Source organism: Musca vetustissima, unplaced genomic scaffold (genome assembly GCF_032173495.1).
Source record: "Musca vetustissima isolate MV318-11 ecotype Yass unplaced genomic scaffold, APGP_CSIRO_Mvet_v1 utg1766, whole genome shotgun sequence".
NCBI lineage: Eukaryota > Metazoa > Arthropoda > Insecta > Diptera > Muscidae > Musca > Musca vetustissima.
The window spans coordinates 26,336-37,711 of record NW_026882124.1 but is presented as its reverse complement, the minus strand read 5'-3'; the positions used below and the strand labels follow the sequence as shown (position 1 = coordinate 37,711).

The following is an 11,376-nucleotide window of genomic DNA, read 5'->3' as shown; positions in this document are numbered from 1 at the left end:
ATGGTACAGCTCATAGTCCTTTCCACGGCGATATTCACCGTCAACGCAGATTATTTGGCCCATTGAGAATTTTTCTCTCAAACATACCAAGAACTGCCTTATCTGCTTGCGCAAGTACCCATGTTTCTGATCCATACACCAGCACGGGTAATATCAGCGTCTTGTAGAGTGTGAGTGTGGTCTGGTATGATATGGCCTTGTTTCTAAACCGCTTACTTAGACCATAGTAGCATCTGTTGGTCATAACAATCCTTCTCCGAATTTCAAAACTGATGTCATTCGTTTTGTTTAGGGCGTTACCAAGGTACATAAAAACTTTGCCTTCCTCGAAGCTGTAGTTTTCAAGTTGCACAGTTGGTCCGAGTCTACTGGACTTCTTGCGCGTTGATACCATCAGCTTGGTCCTCTCGCCTTTTACTGTCAGTCCCACTTTGGCAGACTCCTTCTCAATTTCTTTAAAGGGGGCTGTTATCACTTGTCCCATTACGTCGATGTCGTCGGCGAAAGCAAGTAACACACGCTGTTTGCCGGACAGAGTGTCATTTCTGTTCACATTTGCATCTCGTATGGCCTTTTCCAGCTGGATGTTGAGTAGGTCACACTATAAACTGTCACCTTGTCTGAATCCTCATTTGGTATTGAAGGGATTTGAGAGGTCTTTTCCGACTTCAACTGCTGACCTTGTGCCAGTTAAAGTTATCATGTATAGCCGTATAAGTTTTGCGGGAATGCCGACCGCTGACATGGCTTTAAAAATCTTTGAGTGTATTGTCGAATGCGGCTTTATAGTGGACGAATAGGTAGAAAGTGTCGGTGTATTTTTCGTGAGTCTTTTCCAGGATTTGGAGCAGAGTGAAAATCTGGTCTATGGTGGATTTTCCAGGTCTGGTATGGTCCAATAATGTCATTGACAATTAGCTTCAGTCGTTCACACAGCACACTGGATAGACTAATTCCTCTATAGTTGTTACATATCGTATTGTCTCCTTTTTATGTGCACGGGAGAAAGGATGCTGAGGTTCCAATAATTGGGCATGAATTTCTCTAGCCAAATTGTACTAATCAGCTGGTGCGTGCTCCTGACCAGCATCTGACCACCGGTCTTGAATAGTTCGGCTGGTAATCCATCGGCTCCTTCTGCTTTATTATTCTTTAGACAATTAATTGCTATTCTGACCTCATCTTGGCTAGGTTGCATACTATATCGTCATCTTTTTTATTCCAGCTAACTAGATGCTTGATCTACTTCAGCCTGGCGCAGCCATCTATCGTTGATTAGAAACTATGTCTTCTCAAATTTTGTGCAGTGGTTTGGGTTCTTGCTCATGTAGTGTTGCCATTTTTCTCTGGGTGGCGCTATCTGTTGCCATTCCTCCATTTTTCTTTGGAAAGCCCAAAAATTATATATTATTAATCTGAATAAAATCCTATGTCGACTTAGCCATGATCACTGCAATTTTGCATTTCAATCGATATTTCTCCTAGTATGATGTTAAGAAAATGTTCAATAGAGGTCCATGGTTTTACATAGCCCATAATATAATGGTTCTGCCCATCAGAATGTCTAACATTTTAGCTACATTTGCTAATCTAAGTGGGTGAAAAATGGAGTAAAGAGGAATATTAGAGATCTAGGTTGGCTAGGTTGTATACTATATCGTCATCGTTTTTATTCTAGATGCTTGAAGTAGATCAGCCTGGGCAGCCATCTATCGTTGACTAGAAACTATGTCTTCTCAAATTTTGTACAGTGGTTTGGGTTCTTGCTCATATAGTGTTGCCATTTTCCTCTGGGTGGCGCTATCTCTTGCCATTCCTCCAGTTCAAGCCTGGCTTCCTCTATTTCCTGAAAATAACAATTGGAAAGGTTATATCTGAAGCTAACGCTTCATTTAAACTATATCTAATTAAAATCTTTTCCTGCCATTCGTTCACGAATATATTGCTTGTCTTCTGATGTGGACAGAAGCACTAAATTCGCATTTCTTTAGCTTAAATATTTCCTTCAGTTGGTGCCATAGATAAGAACATTCTTCACTTCAACGTGGTGCTTCCTACTACCTTACATAAAATACATTATTCAGGCTAAACCATTCGCAAATGTGGACTGCTCATGTAGTGTTGCCATTTTCCTCTGGGTGGCGCCTTGCTTCCTCTATTACCTGAAAATAACGATTGGAAAGGTTATATCTGAAGCTAACGCTTCGTTTAAACTATATCTAATTAAAATCTTGTCCCGCCATTCATTCACGAATATTTTGCCCGTCTTCTGATGTGGACAAAAGCACTAAATTCGCATTTCTTTAGCTTTGATATTCCCCTCAGTTGGTGTCATAGATAAGAACTTTCTTCACTTCAACGTGGTGCTTCCTACTACCTTACATAAAATACATGATTCAGGCTGAACCCTTCGCAAATGTGGGCTGTAATCTGGCTAGATGATGGGGCTGCCCTCTGTTGTTACCTAAGAAACATTCTTATATTGTGTCCAGTGGTTTGAGTTCTTGCTAATTTAGTGCTGTCATTTTCTTCTGGGTGAACCATCAGCAACTGTGGTCTGTACCCTGCCTAGGTGATGGGGCTGCCATCTACCGTTTTCTAGAAACAATTCTTACATTGTGTGCAGTGGTTTGGGTTCTTGCTAATTTAGTGTTGCCATTTTCTTCTGAACCATCCGTACCTGCCTAGATGACCCGCCATATATCTGCCATCTATCGTTGCCTAGAAATAATTCATTATTTTGAACATATCCATTGCTATTTTGTACTTATGTACTGATGTTGATGCCGAGCTTAATTATTTAAAGAATTTGTCCTCCTTCGTTGTGAATCGAACCCGGGACCATTATATTTATAGTTACTAATGTACTGTCACAATTATATCATAGATTATCTTTTGGTTTATATACGTTTGGTGGATAAATATGGGAATATTTTTCCAATATATATTTTCTCAGGCAATAACGAGATTTAAAAATCGCATATTTCAAAACTGGTGGCGTATACGTGTTGTCGGTACTTATTCGCCCCTTTTAACTAAGTAATCACATACAGACTATTTTATATTTTATTTTGATAAGACAACAAGTGGTGAAGGGTATCCAAGATTCGGTCATTGCCGATCACTAACTCTATTTATTCACTATGTAAATAAAAAACTTTGTATGATATTCTGTACAAAAAATGCTAATATGTTTTTAAACAATTTTTTTAGCTTCATTATTGTTTGTCTATTTTATCTATTTTACACTCGAAATTTCTCACATTTTTATAAAAACTTAAAACCATACATCAACTAATGCATTTATTTTATTTTATTAAATTATCTTCATCTTTATTGAAAACATAAATAGCACTTGGACTCAAGAGGAAATGGACACCCTGTATTGGTATTATGTGCAGAGCAAGAAAAATAACGATGTTGTTGGAAAAATTGTCAAATTGTTTGGTAACAATGGCAACAAGCAGAAATCGAGGATATCGATAATACAACAGCTATTGCAACAGGTGAGAATGGACATAAAGCTTACATACTGTTTTAGATGTATTGAAAGCAGTTTTAAATATGGAACTAAAATCATCTATAACGGTATCCGGTAAAAGCCAACAAATTCTGCTCTTTATTTGATATCGGTTATAACCAATTTCGCCGATCCCTTGATCTTTGACTTATACGACTTCGACTGTATACATAAGAAAAAGAAGACAATTAAGTTAACCTTAATCGTCCTTTCTCTTATCCTATATGAACTATCTCACCTTCTTCTAATTTCAGGACATAATAACCCTTGTCGAATACGACGATTTAATGAAATATGAAGATGCTCAGTATCAGCGTACTTTGTTAACGACTCCCACTTCAGGTACCACCGAATCTGGTATAGAAATGAAGGATACAGCCATAGCTGGTAAACCCTCAGATGATATACAGGTATAACTACCAATTCTAATAGACCGAATGTCGATTTAATATTTAATTTATTTTCTTCTTAGATTCTTCGCGATTTAATTATAAAAGAGAAAAAGAAACAACATTTGGAATGGCTGCAGAAATTGTTATTGGAATGTTGTTATGTCAAATTGATTTTGCGGAAAAATCCCCTAAGGGAAGATCATCAGAATTTATCGGTGATAATGGAACCAGTTGCCTATCATTCAATATGTAAGTTGAAAGAAAATCTATTAAAAACCATTTTTATAATGGGTGGCGTATGAGTGTTGTCGGCACTTATACGTCACATAGACCCTGTACAACTTAAATATGGAATTTAATACTAAATTATACTAATCCCAGGGAAATTAAACGGTATTTGATACAATATTTTTTAAACCCTCCCATTGTAATGGACCTTAACAAAATATTTTTTAAAACCTTAGCCTTTTGATAGTCCCTGAAAAAAAAACTATTTTTAATCAATGCCATGTTTTTGTCTTTGAAAAATATTTGTTTAAATCTACGCCATCTTTTGGTCTTTCAAAATATAGTTTTTTAAATCCACACCTTCTGTTGGCCCTTAAAAAGATATTCTTTAAAAAACCCACGCCTTGAAAAAATATTCTTAAAAATCCGCATGGAATTTATATTTAAAAGGACCTACGTCTTGTTTTGATCCCTAAAAATATTTCCTAAGGAATATTTTTCAAGGTTCAAAAGAAGGCATAGACCCTTTTAATAATTTTTGCTCATTGATCTACAGAGGCGTAGATCCTTTAAAGGAAATTTTTTCGTGGACCTGAATTTCTTAAAGAATATTTTTAAGGATCAAAAACCAGGCGTAGAGCCTTTAAAGAAAATTTCGAAAATATTAAAAATATTCCAGGAAATGCATGCTTCTGCAGGTCCATAAAAATTTTTCTTTAAAGGATCTACGCCTTTTTTGATCCTTAAAAATATATATTTTTAGAAATTCAGGCCTCTGCAGGTCCATGAAAAATTTTGTTTAAATGCTCTGCGCCTTGTTTTTGATCCTTGAAAATATTCTTTAAGAAATTCAGGTCTCTGCAGGTCCATGAACAAATTTCCTTTAAAAAATCTACGCCTCTGTAGATCAATGAGCAACTTTTTTTAAAAGAATCTATACCTTCTTTTGAACCTTGAAAAATATTCCTTAGGAAATCCAGGCCTCTGTAGGCCTATAAAAAATGTATTTTAATGATTTACGCCTTGTTTTGATCCTTTAAAAATAATCTTTAATTCAGGCCCTGTCGGTCCATGAAAAAATGTCCTTTAAAAAAATGTACGTCTCTGTAGGTCCATGAAAAATATAATTTAAAAGATCTATGCCTTGTTTTGACCCTTGGAAAAATATCCTTTAAAGGATCTACGTCTTGTTTTTATCCTTGAAAAATATCCTTTAAAGGATCTACGACTTGTTTTGGTCCACGCGTTTGCAGGTTCTTAAAAAAATACTCCTTAAAACATTCTTTAAAAAATCCATGAATCTGCAGGTCCTTGAAAAAAAATCTTTAAAAATTCTTTAAAAAATCCACGCCTCCTGGGATGGTCCTTGAAAAAATATTCCTTAAAATATTCTTTAAAAAATCCACGCCTCCTGGGATGGTCCTTGAAAAAATATTCCTTAAAACATTCTTTAAAAAATCCACGCCTCCTGGGATGGTCCTTGATATCCACGCCTCCTGGGATGGTCCTTGAAAAAATATTCTTAAAAAATTATTTAAAAAACCCACGCCTCCTGGGATGGTCCTTGAAAAAATATTCCTTAAAAAATTATTTAAAAAACCCACGCCTCCTGGGATGGTCCTTGAAAAAATATTCCTTAAAACATTCTTTAAAAAATCCACGCCTCCTGGGATGATCCTTGAAAAATATTCCTTAAAACATTCTTTAAAAAATCCACGCCTCCTGGGATGGTCCTTGAAAAAATATTGTTTAAAATAACCACGCCTCTTGGGATCCACGCCTCCTGGGATGGTCCTTGAAAAAATATTGTTTAAAATAACCACGCCTCTTGCGATCCACGCCTGTAATGGACCTTCAATAAATATTGTTTAAAAATCCACACCTGTAATGGACCTTCAAAAAATATTCTTTAAAAAATCCACGACTATAATGGACCTTCAGAAATATTCTTAAAAAAATCCGCGCCTATAATGGACCTTCTAAAATAGTCTTTAAAAAATCGATGCCTGTAATGAACCTTCAAAAATATTCTTTAAAAAATCGATGCCTGTAATGAACCTTCAAAAAATATATTTTTTTTTAAAAAATCCTAGTCTGTAATGTACCTTCAAATAATATTCGTTAAAAATCTATGCCTCAATAGGTCTTTGGAAAAGATATCTTTGAAAAAATCCACGCCTCTTGGGATGATCCTTGATAAATATTCTTAACAAGTTTTTCAATAATATTTCTCTAACTCAAATTTTTTTTTTGGTTTCTTTCCAGTCAAAAATAAATCCATACCAGTTGTCCAATGGAACACCGACCAGGCCAATACAATGATGTATCAACCATTTGTCCTGCTACTCCACAAGTTGGGCTTTCAATTGCCTGCCGATGCGGGATCGGTATATGCCAGAATACCAGAATTCTGGACACCGGAAATGATGTTTGGTTTGGCAAAGAAATTGGGACCATTGGAAAAATGTGAGTTACAAACCAGGGGAAAGCGATGACTGACATCCTAGCCTAGACCAATTTTTTGGGGTGTTAAAACATGTTGGCGTTCGAAAATTTGCTTTAACATCTTTTGGTTTATGTTTTTTTGTTTGTGTTCCGTTGTTTGAGTTGTCGTTGTTGCGTTCAGTTATATTGTGTTGGAAGGAGACACTCTCACCGCATACAGAGTAGGTTCGGTCCGGTCCGGTCGGCCGGCATTTCAAATATGGCACATTGATCGCCGCATACCTTTTTGTTGCTTCTTTTTTATATGTTTTTGTTATTCGTTGTTTGCTACCTTCTCGCACCTTGTTTCTTCGTTTTTCTCTTTCTGCTTCTTTCGTTTGTTTTTTATTGATTCTCTTTTAGTGGTAATTAAATTCGATGTCAACCAATTCGAGGCTAATGTGGGAGAAATCACGGCCGATTTGAAAACCAGAGATGGAGGTGGACGTGGAAGTGTGGACTTGCCGGCCAGTAGTGGTGTACGCAACTCCTTGAGTTCTTTGTCCAGCCTGGAGGTGGAACTAAATGATAATGACGATCTGTCTACCATACCGGAAATGGATGATTCCTTTGAGAAGTCGTCACAGACCTGTGAAATATTTGCCGTGCCCAAGGCCAAGCATAGTAATTCGATCATAAGGTAGGTGGCTAATGAACCTCGCAAAAGGGATATTACAAAAATAATCTGAAATTAATTATTATTTTCCTCCTCCCCAGATATACACCCGACCCAACATCCTTACCCTCGGTACCCAATTGGCTGCAATTGGTCATACATAGCAAATGTAAACAGAGTACCTCAGTTGCGGATTCTGCTGCGGCCGCAGCTGCAGCCAGTTTGGCTAATCTGGCCACTAACGCTTGGTAAGTAGTTAATGCCACAACTCGAACATGTCTGTTAGATCCACAATTACACTGGTCATTAAATCCATAAATGGTTGCTGGCCACAACATCACTTCGGTAAATGTGGCCCCTGGCATCGGAATATTGTGTGTCAGTCGAACATTACTGTCATCACATTAGTTACGACTACTGTTGTTGGTAACATGAAGTTCAAATCGTAACATGAAGTCTTTTGGTTGCATGCAACCATTTATGCATGTTGACAGCAGTTTTGGGTTTGCAGCAACTAATTGTTTGCATGCAAACAAAAAGTAGAAGTTGCAGAAGTGCAGATTTGAAACTGAATACAAAAAACAAAATATTTTGGATTTTGAAAAAAATCGAAATCAACTTCTTTTTGGTATTCTGTAGGTCTTCGAAAAAACATTCTTTAAAAAATCCACGTCTAAATATTTTTTAAACAATCCATGCCTATTTTGGTGTTCGAAAAAATATTCTTTAAATAGTATATAAAATATTCTTTAAAAATAAAATCCAGTAAGGAAAGTAGCAAAGTCGGACTTGGCCGACTATATGATACCCTTCAACGACTATATGATACCCCTTTGGGTATATTCTACTTAGTCTCCTAACAGACGTCGCCTTTTCGAAAGGTCATTGGCATGCAATTGAACGAAATATATATAAGAACTTTGGTCCACCATTTCTATTAAATCGGACGAAAATATATATATGGGAGCTATATCTAAATCTGAACCGATATTCACGAAACTTTACACACATAATTCTAGGCTTAATTCAGTGCGCTATACCAAATTTCGTGCAAATCGAAAGATAAATAGGGGCTTTGGTTCACCATATACTTTAAATCGGACGAAAATATATATGGGAGCTATATCTAAATCTGAACCGATTTTCACGAAATTTAACACACATCATTTCAGACTTAATGCAATACCCTGTGTCAAATATCAAGCATATGGAAATATATAAAGGGACTTTGGTCCACCATTTCTATTAAATCGGACGAAAATATATATAGGAGCTATATCTAAATCTGAACCGATTTTCACGAAACTTAGCCCACATCATTCTAGACTTAATTTAGTGCACTATACCAAATTTAATGCAAATCGAAAGATATTTAGGGACTTTGGCGCACCATTTACATTAAATCGGACGAAAAAATATATATGAGAGCTATATCTAAATCTGAACCGATTTTCACGAAATTTAACAAACATCATTTTAGACTTAATTCAGTGCGCTATACCAAATTTCGTGCAAATCGAAAGATATATAGGGACTTTGGTCCACCGTTTACATTAAATCGGACGAAAATATATATGGGAGCTATATCTAAATCTGAACCGATATTCACGAAACTTAACACACATCATTCTAGACTCAATTCAGTACGCTATACTAAATTTCGTGCTATTCGAAAGATATTTAGGGACTTTGGCGCACCATTTATATTAAATCGGACAAAACTATATATGAGAGCTATATCAAAATCTGAACCGATTTTCATGGAACTTATCCCACATCATTCTGGACTTAATGCAATACCCTGTGTCAAATTTCGTGCAAATGGAAAAATATATAGGGACTTTGGTGTACCATTTACATTAAATCGGACGAAAATATATATGGGAGCTATATCTAAATCCGAACCGATTTTCACGAAACTTAACACACATCATTCTAGACTTAATTTAGTGCGCTATACCAAATTTCGCGCAAATCGAAAGATTTATAGGAACTTTGGTCCATCATTTGCATTAAATCGACGAAAATATATACGGGAGCAATATCTAAATCTGAACCGATTTTCTTCAATTTCTATTGGTTTCGTCCAGGGACGAACGCAGGGGGGCTGCCCGGGGGGAACCGAAATGAAATTTTTTCACAGTAAATTTATGTCTGCAACAGCGAATTTTTTTCATTTTGTACTACCGGGCCCCCCCGCGAAATGAAATCCTGTGTACGTTGCTGGGTTCGTCCTAGGGTCAAATAAGTGAGCCGTGCCAAATTTTATTCAAATCGGATTATAAATGCGACCTGTACTTTGTTTTCAATTTAATATCTACAGACGGACGGACGGGCATGCATAAATCGACTCAGAAAGTGATTCTATGAATATTCTCAAAAGGAACATATGCACAAAGGTATAATACCCTGTACCACAGCGTGGTGAAGGGTATAAATATTCTTTAAAAACTCCACGCCTCTGTAGGTCATTGAAAAAATATTCTTTAAGCAGTGTAAATATGTACGTGTAACTCCCACATCCGAGTACATACGACAACATAATTGGTATCAATTTAAAGGCCAACCACTCCTCTTGGATATACTATCAACTTCTCTGCTCTATGTCCTTCAGGAGTAAATATATATAAAGTCAGGGTCCATTTGACCCGCTGAATACTGACCGATCTTTATCAAAAAAGGCACGCTTATTCTTTGGCTCAATGGCGACCAGAAAAAACCGACAAAAATTTAGTATTTGGTGCATTTCACCCACTAAATATTAACCAATCTTTACCAAGAACAATAGGGGTCTTCATTGGGCCGAACCCAACATACATGCAAAATTTCTTGAAGATTGGTTCATAACTGTGGCCTGTATCGTGTTTACAAATTATAATGGACAGACGGACGGACGGACACACATGTCTAGATCGACTCAGCTAGTCGAGATATGGTGATCGGTATGCTTAAAGGTGGGTCTACGACGCCTCTGTAGGCCAAAAATACTCTTTAGCAACTGCCAGTCTCTGTTGGTCATTGAAAAAGTATTGTTTAAAAAATCCAAAAACAAAAATCCCTCAACACAAAACTTAAATTGAGTAAAGTTCCAATTTGGTCATCTAACCACTCTGTTGGAACTCCAGTCCCTAAAAAGGCATCATCGAACCAATTTCGGTTTTCATCGTTATGACAACTTTAAAACAAATTTGTCTTGCATGTTGTCAGTTATGTCCAACATACAAACGATCCCTTCCTATTGTTGCCGGATACCCAGAGCACCACACAAATAAGTCCTTTAAGCTCCCACGAGCCTCAGCCTACACTTCAAACCTAACATGGTGCTCCCAAACATCAAGACATGTCATAATGGAAAATAAAAACCAGCAACAACAACAAGAAAACATTTGTGATACATGTAAGACGAGACCAGACAATTGTATTTTGTTGTTTGTATGTATGTTTGTAGTATCATCGAAATATGATCGGAACATTATTTGGATTATAAAACAACCCAACGATACCTTCTCTCATCAATCTTTTCTGAAATAGGTAATGGAAAGGTGGGTGGGAGGTTGAAACCTGGTAAAGAAAAACAAATAGACACAGAATTCGATGTAAGAATAAACAGAAACAGTAGCTTAAAATGTTTTGGATCACGTTGTGTCGTTGGGGGATATACAAGTAAATGTGTGTGTGTGTTTGTCCACTTGGTGACTGTTGTCACCATACAAGGTGGTGCAGAGCTATGTGAACAAAAATTATAAAACACAAACAAAAATAAAATAAATAAACAATGATACGATACGATACGAGGGTAGAAGGAGGATCTGTAGAAGTAAGGAGAATTTTTCAAAAAAAAAAAAAAAAAAAAAATAATAATAATAAAGCGTGGATTTTTTAAAGAATATTTTTTCAAGGACCCACACAAGGCGTGAATTTTTTAAAGAATATTTTTTTCAAGGATCCACACAAGGCGTGAATTTTTTTAAAGAATATTTTTTTTAAAGATCCACACAAGGCGTGGATTTTTTAAAGAATATGTTTTTCAAGGATTCACACAAAGCGTGGATTTTTTTAAAGAATATTTTTCAAGGATCCACACAAGGCGTGGATTTTTTTAAAGATTTTTTTTCAAGGATTCACACAAGGCGTGG

General features: G+C 36.4%; 1 protein-coding gene across 1 annotated transcript; it reads left to right on the top strand.

Annotated features, from left to right (window-relative positions):
• Positions 1-3,338: 3,338 nt before the first annotated feature.
• LOC133328336 (protein timeless-like) lies at positions 3,339-7,488 on the top strand (the record flags this gene model as incomplete). The annotated part of the gene is made up of 6 exons (XM_061536907.1): positions 3,339-3,506; positions 3,775-3,930; positions 3,993-4,161; positions 6,406-6,606; positions 6,988-7,264; positions 7,342-7,488. Coding segments are annotated over exons 1-6 (1,085 nt in total), but the record flags the coding sequence as incomplete, so codon positions are not given.
• Between the last annotated feature and the right edge of the window lie 3,888 nt (positions 7,489-11,376).